Source organism: Centroberyx affinis, unplaced genomic scaffold, assembly GCF_046629955.1.
Source record: "Centroberyx affinis isolate AG114_WGS23_722 - 3 ecotype Tasmania unplaced genomic scaffold, CSIRO-AGI_Caff_v1 ptg001471l_1, whole genome shotgun sequence".
Classification (NCBI taxonomy): Eukaryota; Metazoa; Chordata; class Actinopteri; order Beryciformes; family Berycidae; genus Centroberyx; species Centroberyx affinis.
The window spans coordinates 296364-313653 of NW_027279940.1; the positions used below are offsets into that span (position 1 = coordinate 296364).

Here is a 17290-nt window from a genome sequence, read left to right on the forward strand (position 1 = left end):
AACACCTAAAAACTGCACAGAGCAAAATTTCCACATAGAAATACACCCATCTTAACTTACCTATCAAGGCTGGGGTGCATGCAAACGTGACGTTATTTTAAATCAATGGCTAGAGTGGCGATTTCAGCTAAATAATGGTGTAAATATCGGTCTTTTTAAGTCACTTTGGGATCTTTTGGAGACTTGGATTATGCTGTAAATTTTTCATGGTTATTTTCCGTTATTTTTTGAAGACTAAAGACAGGACCCCAGCAACTTCAGTTGTTTTGGAGAAAGCTGCAATGTACTTCTTCTGGGGATCTCCGGGACTGTTTCATTTTTGGGTGAAGTATTCCTTTAAGAGCGAAATACAAACTGTTGGTAAACATGAGCGTGGGGTGTGTAGTTTACCAACATCATGTTACATGATTTCTGGGAATTTAAGTTACATTTTTTCAAACGGCCATTTGGAGCTGCCAACTTGCAAAGTTGCCTAGTGTAGCTTTAAGTCTTCGTGGTGACAGACAGGCAAGTGCAATTTACAGCAAGAGAGTGAAGTGTAATATAGAAAATCAATTGATAACACTTCTACATTTTAGGGGGATAATTTACCTGTGCTGAGGAATTTAGCTTCTTCTGATATTCAGAGTCAGGGCTGAATGAGGCAGATTTGGATAGGGCCATGGACAAGCCAGAATCTGCATTAGCCATGTGAGAGGAAGGGCTGGAATAGGCCTTCCTTGATGTTGCTGGTGTCCCTTCTGTCAGAATGATGTTTGGTCCAGGACCCTTGCAGAAGAAAAAGAGACACTTCAGCTGCCTAATATCCCATCATAATCACTTTACAATCACATTACATCACATTACGTCATTTAGCAGACACTTTAGTCCAAAGCGACTTAAAACAGTACATTTTGTCAACAGTAGTGACAAGAAGAGTTAGAAGAGTTAGAAGAGTTAGAAGAGTCACTTGCATCACAGTCTTCATCAGCTAACCCAAGACCCAAGACTTTTTTTTTTTTTTTTTAAGTTTAAGAAAGGTAAGAAGATAGGTTAGTTCAAGAAGGGTCCAGGTGTAACCTGAAGAGATGTGTCTTTAGTCTCTGCCGAAGAGTTGAGTATCGTCAGCATAACAGTGATAGGAGAAGCCATGAGAGGAGATCACATGGCCGAGGGATTTAGTATAGAGAGAGAATAGCATGGGCTCCAGGACTGAGCCCTGAGGGACACCAGTGTTAAGAGTGCAGGGTCTGGACAGAGATCCCCTCCATGAGACCTGGTAAGAGCGGTTAGACAGATAGGATGCGAACCAGGAGTGTGCAGATCCAGTGATTCCCAGTTCAGATAGGATGGAGAGAAGGATTTGGTGGTCAACTGTATCAAAAGCAGCAGACACGTCAAGGAGGACAAGGACAGAGGAGAGGGATGAAGCCCTGGCAGTGTGCAGGGCCTCAGTGACAGCAAGGAGTGCAGTCTCAGTAGTCAGAGTGAGAAGCCTTGAAACCGGATTGAAGAGGGTCCAGGAGGTCATTCTGGGAGAGATAGAAAGTTGGCTGGAAATTGCTCGCTCAAGGGTTTTGGATAGAAATGAGAGAAGAGATACAGGTCTGTAGTTATGGATAGCATCAGGGTCAAGGGAGGGTTTCTTAAGAAGAGGCTTGACTGGCAGTCTTTAGAGCAGCTGAAACAAGGCCTGAGGGCAGAGAGGAATTGATAAGGGTAGTGAGGAAGGGAGTGATGTCGGTGGAGATAGTTGCGGACTAAAAGAGGCATCACAGGATGAGGACCAGGACCAGGATGCGGACTAAAAGAGGCATCACATCCCTCGTCCCACGCAGCATTCAGCTGCTTAACAAGCTCTGATCACATGGTCTGAATTTGGCACTTTCTTGAACTTGCACTTGATGTCCTTTATCGTTCACCCAAATGATGTTTTTTCTGATGTTTTTACATGCTTATGTTTTATGTTATATTATGTGCTGTCATGTATGGTTGTTGATGTTTTTGATATTCTTTTATGATCTTTGTGCAAAGCAAATTCCCCCGAGGGGCAATAAAGGTTTCATTCATTCATTCATGGTTTGGAGAAGAGTGGAAGGGATAGGATCAAGGGGGCAGGTGGTGGGTCAGTTAGACCAGACAAGTGTGAGGACATCTTCTGGGGAGAGGGTAGAGCAGGAAGCAAGCCCAGGGATAAGGGGCAGAGAAGCAGGTTTGGAGTAAGGTAAAGTAAATACTGTTAGTGGCCGGATGATGGAAGGAACAGCTGATGTCATCCACCTTCTTAGCAAAGTAGGTGACAAAATCATCAGCTGAGAGGGAAGAGGGAGGGGGAGGGGAGGGTGGGTTCAGGAGGGAGGAGAAGGTGGAAAACAGTTTACTGGGGTTGGAGGCAGAAGACTGGATTTCAGTAATGAAGAAGGAAGTCTTTGCTGTTGACACAACAGAGGTGAAGTTGGAGAGGAGAGGGTGGTAGGCAGCGAGATCGTCAGGGCGCTGCGATTTTCTCCATTTTCTCTCAGCTGCCCAAGCTCTCTTCTACAAGTTCGCAGAGATTCAGAGAGCCAAGGAGCGATCGAGCTGGTTTAGTAGTTAGTGGGCACAGAGAGTCAAGAGAGGAGGAAAGAGAGGATAGAAGAGTAGTGGAGGCCTCCTCAGTGGACAGGAGAGAGAACTGCTCGGCTGAGGGAAGCGACCATGATATATTAAACATAACCTGTTATGCTATTGACGTCATTAATTAAGCAAATTAATTAATTAATTTGCAAATATTTCTACATCAACATAGCTGTCTTCACATAAAACATGGGTGTTATAAATATATATAAATTTATGCAGCAAGCTCCAAAACCGAATCAGATCATCTACTCTATAGGCGGAACCTGTGGTGTAAGTATTACGTTTCTATCATGTATTGTTGTTGACTTATTGTGTTCACAAGAATGTGTCCACACACACACACATACACACACAGACAGACAGATGATGACATAATGTCCTGCATACCATATACTGTGGTGGCAGGTCATAACAAAAGTAACAGGGAATTACATTTAGGTTGGCAATATCCTGGATGTTCACACCAAATGCTAATTTGGGTGGCATGCTTACTTGGGCAACATTTGTATTACTCCCACTTATCCCTGGCAAGGTTGGGAGTGCAACACGCTGATCATCTAGCCGCCGGCCCTGACTGGAGGTGATGATTTTGAAGAATGCATCAGCCTCTGCACCTGTTATGGAGAGTGGAGGGTTATTTCTGTGGTATCCCATAGACAGAAAACAAACAGCTGACCATGAGTGGCTGTGTGTTGCTCTGACCTGTGGCTGCAGCGTTTCTAGCACTTCCATTGTGTGTGGGTGTACTACTAGGTTGTAAAGAGCAGCGTTGCTCGTCCATACGTCCATGTTGAGCATGATGCATCATTTTAAGGAACTGCTCCTGCTCAGCCTGAGATGCTTCCTGAAAAGACATAAAGAAAAAACAATTGTAATGGGAAGTGGGGAACACACAAACATCCTATACATTCTAATCATTCCTACATCCTAAACATTCCTACATATTGGAAGTCTATTAAACGGCCACATTTTATCTACAAAAGTTTGGGGAGGATCATCCTCCCTATCCGATCTTGACCTGACCCCAGTGTCTTGTCTAAATCAACAGTAAAAAATGAGGAGTACTGGGCAATAAAAGTACAAACTAAATTAAGAGCTGTGTGTTGTGTGGCGTGATCCCTCACCTGCCGAGGTTGGTCAGTTTTGGCACGGCTGAGGGAGGCAGACCTCCGTGGGTGCTTTTCAGAGGAATCAGTCAAACTGTGCCTCTCAGAACTGGACACGGCTTTCCGCTGAGCAGATGGGGTCCCCAGGTTCTGGAGGATGTGGGGTGCAGAACATCTCTGTTCATCTATCCTGGAGCCCTTTGAAATGAAAATATGATTCCTTTTTGAAATGGTGAATCCAAGTAGGTAACTTGTTGTTAGAAATATCCCACCACTGCAATATGGTGTAGGAAGGTTTTGAGGAACAAAGTAACAAAAAACTGTCACCAGCGTTGTTTTTCTGAGTATTTTTCTTCCACTGCACAGTGTATGGGACTAACCTGGACCTTGGAGACCATGTAACACAAGTAGCTTGCATCTGTCTCCTCAGCAGTTGATGTGGTGCCTCCATTCTGTATCCCTGGCAATGAAGCAAGAGACACTCGCTGGTCGTCAAGCCGTCGGCCCTGAGAGTTGGCCAAGAGGCTGAAGAACTTCTCAGAATCTGGACCTGGGAAAGTGAAAAGTTAAAAGTGAAAAGAGGCATAGTACACATGTGATATATATTATCATTTATTAAAAAAAAGTAAAAAAAAAGTGGCAGGAAAGTGATCAAATCTTTGTGAGACACACAGCAGTGGGCTGACCTGTGGGCACAGTGCTCTGGGAGGGCTTGCTTTCATTGTGTTTGGGTGTGGACTTGGGAGTCCTGCTGGGATCCAAGACGCAGCGCTGTTCATCCATTCTGTCGCGCTGGACATGATGCATCAAGGAAAAAAAATCCTCCTGTTCAGCTGGAGTCACCTCCTGGGTAGGAAATAAAGCGAACGATACCAGATGAGTCAATGCTGCTATAACAAGCGTACTATTACGAGATCAAAAGTTTAACTAGTATCCAGTCTGTGTGCTATTCTACAGTTTCATTTCCAAACTACTTATATCATTTTTGGATTAGCCAAAACTATTCATTTTGTTATGTCGTTCGACCACGCACACAAACAGGTACAGACTGTTGAAAATGGATGCTGCTGTCACCTGAATTTCCCTCCTTAAGGATAAGACTTGACTTGATTGAGAATATACCTGATTAGGGGATTTTTTATCTTTGCTCTTTGGTCGCTCTATGTCTGTGCCGGGGCTGAAAGAGGCTGAACGTGGAGGGCCTGAACCAGATGCAGAGCAATCCTTTTTTGGTGAAGACTGGCCCACTGGGCTCCTGATTTGGGGTAAGGAGCACCTCTGGTCCTCCATTCTGGAACCCTGGAAATCAATTAGGTCAGTTAGTTCTCAGTGGTTTTCATCCAGACACACATTTCTGCAAAGCCGAAAATTCCAAGGCACAGCAAACGATTGCTGGCTTGAAATAAGTGACAAAGTGTGAGCATTAGCTTCTAAGCCCTCGAAAGCCAAGTTGTCAACTGTTTTGAATTTTACAATTGAAATATCTCCGCTTTCAAAAAATTTGCAACACTGTACCGCCAAAATTGTTCTTACTGCCACAAGCCATCGCTTGATGGCATGCTTTGACAGGTTGTTCCCATGGAAACGGACTCAGAAGCACAATGTGTATAATATTAATAATAATAAAAACAATACAATGGGTGAAATGGCTCATGGGGGTGAAATCGCATGCCATCATTTTGTGGCTGGTTCAGACCCCGCAAGTCCATTGGCCTTCCTAGTTAAAATAGATTCTAATTGATAAGAAAATTACATTTCATTTCTGTAATATTTTGTTTATATTCCAGTTTCATAATTGAGCAACATTTAGAGGCAGACCTGAGGTCGCCCTTTTGGGTCTGGTGTTTTCATCCATAGATGTCAAAACCATAACAGTTAAATTATTCTGTTCTATTCTCCAGGCAAAAACAGCTTTGAAAAAGAAATTGGGAGAGACTAACCTGGACTTTGGAGACCATGTAACACAAGTAGTTTGAATCTCCTCCAGTAGTGGATGCAGCCTTTTCATTCTGTATGCCTGGTAGTGAAGGAAGAGACACTCGCTGTTCGTCAAGCCGTTGGCCCTGAGTGTTGGCCAGGAGGCTGAAGAAATTATCAGAATCTGGACCTGAGAGGTCGAGAAATGAAAACAAGCATAACAGTTATGTGATTGTATATGTAAAGCATTATGAAAATGAAAGTGGCACTTCTCAGAATCTGGACCTGTCAGGACGTAAGGGTAAATAAGAAGAAAGAAGTACCACAACTCTGGAATTGTTTACAAAGATAAAAAGTTCATCAATACAGCTAGTTTTAGTTGCTCATCACTCACTTGGTAATGTACTTGCAGTTGCCTTTCTCTCTGTGCGTTGGGGTGAGCAGGGGGCACTCTTACTAGGATCCAAGGAGCAGCGCTGATCATCTATGCGTCCACGCTGACCATGGCTGATCATAGACATGAACTTCAGTTGCTCATCAGATGACGCCCCCTATTGGACAGTAACAGTGAGTTAAAGATCAGTCCCAAATGAGAATGAACAACCTTTAATAACACAGAATGAAGCAAGGTTAGAACAGCCAAAATGATGCAGAAGGACAACAAACCTGTATGGCCTTGGAGGGGTCGTGCAGAGAGGGAATCTGCCCCGGGCTGTTGGGTACTGACAGCAGCTTCCTGTTTATGTCTGGCGTACTCTGAGTCAGAACGATGTGAGGTGCAGAGCCCCGATGTGCATCACTCTCGGGGTTCTAAGAGAACAAAAGTCACATATTGGAGTAGACTTCAGCAGTACATTCATCACGCTATCTCTGCAGATGCATGCTCTCTCCCTCTACAATCTGTAGTCTAGTACCTTGCGGTTAAACCCTGGCAGTGAGGCAAGTGACACCCGCTGGTCATCAAGGCGCTGTCCCTGCATGTTGGCCAAGGCGTGGAAGAAGTCCTCACTGCTTGAACCTGTGGGGAGCAGGGATGAGCCAGGCACCGGGACACATACCGTGCAGAGTTCTTGTATTTTTGTTTGTGTGTACTGTTCCAACCTGCAGGTTGCGCTGGTTTGGCAGGACCCAAGGCGCAACGTTGTTCCTCCATACGTCCACGCTGAGAGTAACTCATCATAGAGATGATCTTCTCCTGCTCAGGGGTTTCCTGATGAACACGGGACAAAAGAAGAATATAAAATAAGATAGCTAATGTTTCACGCCATGGCAATAAATCAGTTGTTCTCAACCTATGTGGCTGATGGCTCCATATGAATCATAATAGAGAGATATATGCTTAGGATTTACAAAGAAAACAAGGGATTTTCTTTTCATATTCTCTATCAGGATCCCGCAGTGGGGATCCTGATCCCCATGTTAAGAATCACAGCAAGAGACGATTATATCTGTCAAATTATGACAGTTAATCATATCATATGCCAACAATTTACAGTATGACAAAATCAATTTACAAGCATAAGTCATACTTAAAATAACTACTACTACTTCTTTTGTCTTTTTTTGAGCAATTAGATACAATACTGTGACATAAGACAAACAAGACAATGAAATGACATCAAAAGAAAAGTCCGACTACAATGCACTGATAGTAATAATGAACATGTAACACAAACTTTCTATCATAACACTGATGGCTTTCTTGTCATACCAGCAGGATGCCGTTAGCTTCCATTTTTGACTCCACTTCAGCAGCCGTCATCGTGCAAAATAAAAGATGAATAAAAGACGGAAAAAGTGTCCAACTTTGGGGTAACAGTATCGAAAAGTTACACAAAACGACTTCCTTCAGTTGATGCAGGTTCCATTCAATAGTTCTTCCAATAATACATAAAACATAGTATGTGCAATGGACAATATGATCCGGTTCGATTCGCTCCAAACGTATACTGGATATGGCTTGAGGGAATGCTTTTAAATAGACTTAAGCCCTCAGTATTAACCCATTGCCATTAAGACCCCAGCCAGTGGCCCCGTCTTAATATCGCCATCTGTAATCCCAGATGAAAACATAATCCTCAACATTGGAGAGGGATGATCTTTTTCACTGGTAGCTGTGTACGTTGTCCTGCTGCGCTAACATTGTACTTAAAGTTCATGTTTGCATTTTGACAACCACACAATGCCATTATATTGTGCAAGTAGGCATATGTCAGGTCAAGTTTTAGGTATTCAGCCACACAAAACCGTCAGAGTAGTCATGAATTTATCAGTGGAGGAAAGAACATTATTCATTGCACTATGCTGTCATTTAGGCAACTGGTTTAAGATTGTGGAGGAAAGCTCAAACAAATCATAATGAAGAAAAACTGAGCACTTCAAAGAGCAAATCAAAATAAGTCGTTTTTATGTTATCTTTTGTAAGGCTGAATGATGGGCAGTGTGTATCTGAAAGGCACAAACACCATGTGGCTCTGCCTGTGGGAGGAGGAGTTATTGGGGGTTATGGCTGGATCCTGAGGAAAAACAACTAGGCACCTTTGATATAAGTGACTGATAAATATCATATAGGTCACATGGTAAACGGCCTGGCACTCAGAGAACGTGAGAAGTCCCTCTTATATTGTTCAATGTGTCCTGGGAACACATTTTCAAATAATAATTTTGCCTATTTGCAATTATTAATACAGTCACAAAGCCAAATGCTGGTGAGGAATACACACTCCAGTGGGCAGCTAATATCAGATTGACGGCCAATTTACAGTCATTCTGGATAAGTATCGATGTGAAATTTAATTGAAATGACAACTCAAGTTCAGGAATCCACATGACCTATTCGTCTGACCTAAAACAGCTTGATTATTTGTCAATATCAGCAACACACAAAGCTAAAACCATGACTACTGTATGTAAAGCCTGCTCCATTTACACTTAATGGTAATCTTTGTGAGTGTGGTTTAGCACTTAAGTTATTTATGGTGATTTTATGGTGCAGAATCTGTGTTCTCACCAGCTCATTTTCCAGGTCATTTTCAAAGGAGTTGTACATAGATGTGACATCATAGAGCGGGTGGCAGTCCTCTGTACACTTTCTGGCTGTAGGGGATAGGAGTGAATATTCAAATTGAAGGCAAATTGTGCTGTCCAAAGGCACAGGGAAAACAAATATGAGTACTTCAGCTCAGTGGTATTCCCTTTTAAGGAAGTCAAGCAACCACAATGCTTTAAAATAACTTTTTGGGGGGACTGAAAGCCCTCTAGGAGACAATACACAAGGCACAATATTGAGTGAATACATTATGTTTCTTTTATTAATCATTTTTCTACTAAGGACAACAAAGAAACAACAAAGACCTACCACACTCACTCCCAACCTTACTATATAAAAGTACATGGTAAAAGTGCAAGATTTCAGAAGAAGACAGCAGTTGAGACATTCTTAGATTAAATAAAACAAACAAAAAAAAAACGAAATAAGGCACCTAGGGAGAATAAGGTACCAAACATTGGATGTCACTGGATATATTTCTCCCATTGCCTTTCATACATCTACGTTGGACGTATATTGCAATTTTGGAATTAGATCATCCAGTTTTGTGAAGATGGTGCGATTTTATGAGTGAAAAATAAGATAAAGGGAAATTAAATTTATAATAACAAAAACAAGAATTTGTTAATTTTGATATAATTACAGTATAAGGTACAATCATCAAAATAATATTCATAAAGGTCTATGTTCAAATTAAATATTTTGAATACAGTTTCAATCACAGCAGTGGTATATACATAATCCATTTCACAACAAGCATTACAATAAAAAGAACATTCTAAAAGGCAAAAAAAAAAAAAAAAAAAAAAAAAAACCAATCACAAATATGTTTCCTTCCATGATTAAATCTAAAATTTGACTATGTTTTACTTCAGATGTCTGAGACGCTGTGACAAGAGACCAGTGCCCAGTCATCTCAGATGAAAGACTGACTCCTTATCCCAGTGTGCTCTTCCCTGCCCAGGGACTACTCTAACAATCAGGATTAAGCACTTGGTCCAGACTCTTCAGGTCAGTAAGAAAGCTGGTTGGGGTCAGGATGTGAGACGAGCCTGCCAAGAAAAATGAGCAAAATAACACTGATATCCTTCGGAGAAAGTAGAAACTAAATGGTCTCTAAACAGTGATTACCATATAGTCCAGTAATAATGTAACTTGACCTCCCTCAAATTGCAACAAAAACAAACTCATTACTTATGTCAGCATGCATTTTGAGTTGACCTAAGTGCTGTTAGAATCCTCTACCCACAATGCTTGTTCAGTGTCAAAAGTGGGGTTTTGCTTGGTGTCAAAAGGGTGTGAGTGCAGTTACGCCGTTTTTTGCAGTTTTGACATCAAGCAAAACCCTACTTTTATTGTTACGGCTTTCAGTTTTTGTTGTTAAAACTTATGGGTCATGATTTCAGTTTTGTTCTTTTGGCACTGAAAAGATCTCACTGAGACCTTTCAATTGATATATAATACTCATATTCGACCAAAATCGCACTTACGCCCCTTTGGCTCTAAGCCCTCGATTTGGACATTGTGGTTAATTTAAGGTTGCTTTGAGGTCTAGAGATACTACTTGAGAACCATCAGTGCTAATATGAAGTATGTAAATACAACCAGTGGGTAAAAAACATGGAATCAACTTGGTACTCCCTGTTACAACGCAGGCATTTTTGTGTACTTTTTTGGGTTATACTCACTGGATAGTCACAATAATAGTGCTCAGTGACAAACTATTACTTCTTGTTTTTGATGAGACAATGTCAGTGACTACCTGAAATGAATTATTAGCATAATTGGGTATTGATTACAGTATCATTAGATTAGGATTAGGATTAGAAGTGAGTATTTCTCAGAAAAATTAACTGTTTGATATTTCCGCCTATAATAAGGCCTTATATAAAAGGCTGCTGATTCACAATAGAACCATAGTTTGACATTCTGGTTGCTTTGGAGTGTAGGGACACTACATCATATTTGCACTGATGGTCTACAGGTAAATACAACCAGTAGGTAGAAAATGACATGGGATCAACTTGGTAATCCCTCTTTCAGGGCAGGCGTTTTTTAGCACTTTTTTGCCTATGTGGTGAATCACTTCATTGATGAATTTAATGACTTTTGCAGTAAAAATAAAAATGATGACCATCCATTTCATGAAGGGGACATGTCAGTTCAAGTTATGAAAAAACAAGGTCATGTTTTGTTCTACCCCGGGTAGGGGTACAACAAAAACTAAGGGCCTTTTTGAGGCTTTGCTCCTGCACTATATGTAGTGTTAAAGTTGTGTGAACTGTCACAGTTTTAAAATGTGTGAATTTAGTAAAAAGTGAATTGTGAATTGTGACATCACGCACTGTAGGCTGGCTCCATAGGATCCCATTATAAAGGTTGAAAAAAGTATAAAATTTAAACTGCGATTTCTCAAAAAGAGTAATAAAGTACTAAAAGTGGTGACCCGTTTAAAGTTTGAATGGAGTTTCTAACTTAAAGTATGAAAGAGTAGTTAGAGTTCAAAGTGGGCATGGTTTGAACAGTCCTCCCATAGACTTACATTGTAAAAAAAAAGGCTAAAAAGGCGTTTTGGTAGGATCATATTTACGTGATTTTCAAAACTTTCCCTTCATACAATTCCTTAGGACTTTTTTCTCTCATTCAGAACATATTGAGGACACAAAATCCATTGAGTTTGTTTTTGTTGCAATTTGTGAGAGGTTGACCCACATTTTTGGGTAAAATGCCTGGACTAATAGTTCAAAACGTATGCAGGCAGAGTCCAACTTTTTCACTAGTACTTACCGATCAGCACCTCCCATTTCCCATCAGTGGCTCGAGTGACCTCATAGGCGGAGCGCATCTCTGAGTGTGACACCCCGCCGATCACAAAGATGATGAGCCGAGGGCCAGAGCGATATTCTGTAGGAGATTTATTTTTGTGCCAGTGTCCGAAACGTGCACTGCTGTAAAGAAATTAAAACAGTAACTGAGCAACCAGGTCTATTCATAAACCTAAGGCCTGTTTGTGAGCTGTTGATTCTCTCACATTGATACGATCAATCATTAGTCATCACCATGAACTGTAACATAAAAACTGGGAGCCTCTAAATATAATGCATTGCTTCTCTTTGATTCGTTATGCCCACTATTGGACAATGTGAAATGTGAGGATCACAAAAAATAATCAATGCAGGTAACTACCCAGAATAAGCAACTATAAAGCCAATGTTTAGAGTTAGTAGTAGTCCTTATATCATAACATGTATGCTAAAAATAACAACTAGTTTGCATTGAAGCTGTAACTTGGGCCAAAACCAAAAAAAAAATCTAATAAAAGTGGGAGTACATAACAACTAGTCCAAGTGGAATAGCCAACATGTCAACAAAGTGCAAAGCAAAAGGTTCAAAGATGAGTTATATATAGTACAGATATCAACAGCTGTTGTCATAATAATGATATATCAGTGTTGACATTAATGACTACTCAGATTTAAACACTGAAAAAGTACTTTGCCCAACAGGAAGAAGACAAAGCATTGTGCATTAGTAAATGCAGATTATGAGTCAACCCAGGTCCATGAGAGTGGTTTGTATAAGCACCATAATCATGATGGCAACTCCAAGGGGATTATGGGGTATTCAAAGCAGCATTCAAAACTGGCTCAATTTCACCTTTTCAACTCCCTTTGTCAAAAGCTTGGTTCCAACTTAGTTACAGGGATAAAAGCTTTCATGTGACAATAATAATCTGTCTGCTACCCCAGTTGATCATCTTTGCTTTAAAAAAAAACAAACTTGTTCCACATTTTCAAAATAACATTTTCCTGGAATGTCAGAAAAAAGGCATGTGGGATTTTTTGTGGCTTACATTTTTTTTCCCCTTTTACCCCTTAACCTACCTTCAGCTCTTTATTCACATTGTGAAAGTAACATTGTGCACGTCATACAATATTAAAAATCATCCTTTTCCAGCACCCACCTGACTGCAGTCTGGGTTGTATTGATGGGAGCTGGATCAGAGATGAACGGCCACTGCTTTCGGTCCAGTTTGTCCTCGATGGCATTCTGGGACACAGACACAGAGATGGTGTAAAACCTGACAACACCCAGCTGAAAGAAACACTCTGATCATGTCTACCAGCAGCACCTGCGACCTCCTTTAGACTTCCATACCTCCATGACGTCTTTAATGGTGGGTGTCCATCTGGAGAGCTGGTAGGTGCTCTCGGTGCGCTCCTTCCGGTCTGGCAGCATTTTCGCAGCATTGGGACCCTGACAGAACAACACAATTTGTGTAACAAATACTGAGGTAATGCCTTTATAGAACAGAACAATGTGACTGTAACCAAACTGCAGTCAAGAAATTTACCCCAGATATGATGTTACAGCCCAGTTTCTGCAGGTTGGTGATGATGTTGCTGTCTGCCTGTATGTTGGCGTGCTGGATGAGCTTGGTAAGGTTCTCCTCCCCGACGCCTACAGACAGCCACACAGACTCTTCATATACAAATGGCAAAGCTAATAAAAAGATCTGGTTCTTGCACAGCTATTCACTCAATTTCAATACTTTCTGTCAATTCAAGCAACAGTCATGTGGAGTATGCTTTTCTGCACCATGTTGGTTACAAAATGTCAAAACAGAAATTCCCTTTTTGAGGGCCCACCTTTTTTCTTGTGGAATATATACAGCAGTATGATGCGGATCTTGTCATAGGCCTCAATTTCATTGTTGAGGAGCACAGGAACGATGCTCTTCATGGCATCTTTTAGAGGTTCCCCCTCTGCGTTTGACCCCATTGCCAAGTCCTGTGGGACAAACCGGTGTTTTAAGTACTATTTGAGTCTGAATTTCAAATTGCACCCTCACTCAGCTATCGCCCCGTTTTGGTGCAAGTATCTTAAAGAATTTTACTTCAATAGAACATTTTCACTTTTTGCAATCATACCTCTATGGACTTTCACAGAACAATAAAGCCAAGTAAATTTCACTGGGTCCAAAGTCATATTCTCCATCATGTAATTTTGCCTGTGAGCAGTTACTGATACAGACAGGTGATTCACAGGGCAGCTGATTTTGGAGGATGACTACTCCTGAACTCCAATGGTGGTGGATATGGTCAAGTGAAAATGTTCTACCAAAGTTAAATATGGCTTTAAGTCACACATCATACATTTGGTGTATCTGCTGCCTCCTATCTATCTCCTTAGCTTTTGTTTTCTTTTTCCCTCCCAAGCACGTCTCTCTCACGACCCTGCTACAGTCACAGGAATAGCTCTGACCCTTGCACTCTTTCTTATTGGTTGCTTGTAATGTTGGTGACGTTAAACTTTATACTATGAAATGTAGAACAAGCAAGCAAACCATTCTTGAACAAAGAAATTAGCCTCTAGAATGCACAATTTAAATATCCAGAGTTGCGTGCGGAATCCATCAACAACCTCAAAACCACTGGCAACCACTGGCTGCTTAACTTAGGCTTTTATACTTACTTTTAGCTTCGGGATCTTCCTCAAATGCAAATCTCAGCACTGTGTGACCTTCCTAAAAATCTCTGGCTAAGCTTTATAGTGAATTTGGATTAAGCCTCATTTGGGCCAATCAACAACAAAACTGTGTGTGAGCAACTGAAATCAAGACAATGGTTAGAAATGCACATCAAAATGTACTACAATTAGCGTAGACCATTTCTAATATAGTTGACACACACAGAGTTGCGCCAGACAATGCAGAACATTTAAACAAGGACAGTTGACAGAGCTGTGGCTGCTTGGCTCAAGCTGTCCACCTTAGAGCCAACACATGCCCATAGGATTAAAGAGACAGCTTTCAGACATACTGAAAGATCCATTAGTGCGATGGAGTGAATCACTCATACAAAAAGGCCCCATTAACACTTGCATCTCATAATACCACAACCATGCGTAGCTTATCATTTCTTCTGTGCCTGTGACTCATCTGATATGGGCCTAAATCTGGTATAATACACACCCTCCGGCAGACAAAGCATGGCTGTTACATTCAGACAGTCTATTGGGGCTTGGCAGGGGTCTGGGCCGCGGCTTTATCCCAGGCTCCTGCTGATGGAGGGGATTTCTGGATGGCACAGTTGCACATATGTGTGTGATGTTAAAGGTCTTTACTCCGAGTAGTGACATAACAGCTGCCTCTGCATTACTATACATATAGTATATATATAAGGAGGTGGATGTCCGGTCTCAAGCTCTTTATGTAATATTACCATTAAGATTCCCCATTAACTATCACTACACAGTGGCAATGGTGCTTGGACATGCTGCAGAGGAACTATTAATAAGGATGCTATCATGGGGAGGTCACTTGTCATGTTGACTGAGTGGGAGGATGTTATTCCATGTCAGACATACTCTCTAAGATACTTAGTCAGTGGCAACATGGTGGGACAGCGGAGTTGTTCCCTGGTGCTGTAAACTGTAAACATTTTTAAATGAAAATGAGATAAAAACTACAGACTGCCGATTATTATTCTTTTTTGCTCAAGTTAGAAAAATGTCAGTCTTACCAATAACCCATGAGGATAAATATTGAGATGTAAATTTCACACTAAGTAAGTGCACCTGTGGTCATGTCTGGTTGCCTTTATTTTGAAGGATCATGACAACACTATGATGTTTCTTTATCTCAAACTTTAGATCTATCTGACAACTACAATTCTACCCATTCTATTTCCAATGAGTGTAATGAGCTTACCTAAGTCCCCAACTGCCTTCACAGTGCATCTAAAAACACTCCAGAGTTTTATTTTCATCTGTCAATTGTATGTCAGTATGAAAATGATGTTGTTTGTTTCCAACACTTGCTTGGATTTTTTTTTTTTGTTAAAATTCAGACATGTTCCCCTCATCACTGATATAAGAACAGTTTTGCCATTTCTGCTTGAGATCCATGACATTATAAGCTGTATACTGCACAACAGCACTGACCTGTTCCACCTCACAGAGCTTATCAAGAGAGGCCTTGAATTTCTTCATGCAGGCTTCTGCTAGGTGCAAATGAGTGGAGTACTGTGAATCAAAGTAAATAAAGGTTATGCATTCAGTGGGGTTAATCACCAATAATGTGTTTACAGTTATGCACAAAAAGCTATTATATGGCCTATAAAATGGCCTATCTTAAAAAAAAGCATTCACATTATTCCCATGGCCCTGAGCAGCTCAGTTAAGATTTGTGAACACAAACAAGTCTTTTTTAAAGTTAGAAACAAGAAGGACAAAACTAATTGGTGATATCATCAAGAGACACTTTGCTACACTGAAAATTAACAGGACTGAGTTTGTGGACAACAGGCCAAGTTTACTGGAATATGGGCACATTTTGAAGTTCAGAGGGGTTTAAACTAAAGTTTCAAAAGAAAACACTTTGACTCCACAGGGTTAGTAACCATATCACTGTCACAGGAATGGCTTCAGAAAGTGTCTCTTGATGACTTCAAAGATGTTCACAAACCCCGACGGAACAGTTCAAGATCATATGAGTTACAACAGTGAAATACTTCCTCAGAGAGGATTATCCCTTTGAAATAGAAAGATGATCATGAGCTGATATTAGAGATAAAGCGCTTTCTTTTCTTAATGAGATAACTCACCAAGCTCAGCTCCTTCTGATACTGGGGCATCTTCTTTAACATCTGAGAGAGATCTTTTATGTTGGCCTGAAGAGCAAGACACATTTTTTTAAACCAAACACACAGCAGAAAAAAAGCCAAATCTGCATGTTATACCAGTAACATTTGTAACAACTAAAGAAAAATAAGTACTGCAGATAAAAACTCACATTATCAGTGGACATCCTCTTACTCTCACAAAAGGTGCGGAGCAGTTCTGTCACTTTCCTGTAAGAACAGGTTTAGTTAAAGTTTAGTTACCATGGGCAGGAGCAATGTCAACGTTACACATTATTTAACAAACTGTTAACTTCACTTTTTATATATAAAAAATATATAACTTTCTGAATACAAATTCTACCCGACTACTACATATATTTTAAAAGTCAACACGCTAACCAAAAAACCAAAATAAAAAACTCCTACTATTATAAAGCCAAAATTAAAAACAAAAATATCTTTTAAATCTTTAAATATCTATCCCATGTCTTTGTAAAAAATGCACACATTAATTTGAATTAATGTAGCTGAAAGAGGAAATTTAGCTAAATGAGGAAATCAGATAAAGTGTGTCCTAATGGATGACTACATGCCTTTCAAAAGTCATTTCAGTAAAAAAAAAAAAAAGAAAAGAAATTATAGCAGAATAAGTGAACTCATTAATCCTCTGGATGTAATCTTACAATGGAACTTGATTTAATGGTGAGTAACTTCCAGCAGTACTTGGGAAGGGCGACAACAAGACCCAACAGTGCAGAGATGAGGTTCATCTAGCTGCGTCAGACTTACTTAGTGACATCTGCTATGTGCATGTGTCTAAGCTGAATCCACAGCTCATCATCTTCATCCAGTAAAACTTCTCTCTCCTTTGCATCTCCAATGCCGGTTGTCTGATACCTTAAAAAATTAAAACAAGTGTATACAACACAAATGAGTAGGGAGATACAGTAATGAAATGGGATGTATGCATGTACACCGACGTGGCCAATCAGGTG

General features: G+C 40.6%; 1 protein-coding gene across 1 annotated transcript; it reads right to left on the minus strand.

The window, feature by feature from the left end:
• Positions 1-8905: 8905 nt before the first annotated feature.
• Positions 8906-17192, minus strand: stxbp2 (syntaxin binding protein 2; the record flags this gene model as incomplete). The annotated part of the gene is made up of 10 exons (XM_071526851.1): positions 8906-9722; positions 11458-11618; positions 12635-12720; positions 12829-12927; positions 13025-13131; positions 13320-13461; positions 15616-15696; positions 16278-16343; positions 16466-16523; positions 17085-17192. Coding segments are annotated over 10 exons (988 nt in total), but the record flags the coding sequence as incomplete, so codon positions are not given.
• Positions 17193-17290: the final 98 nt, after the last annotated feature.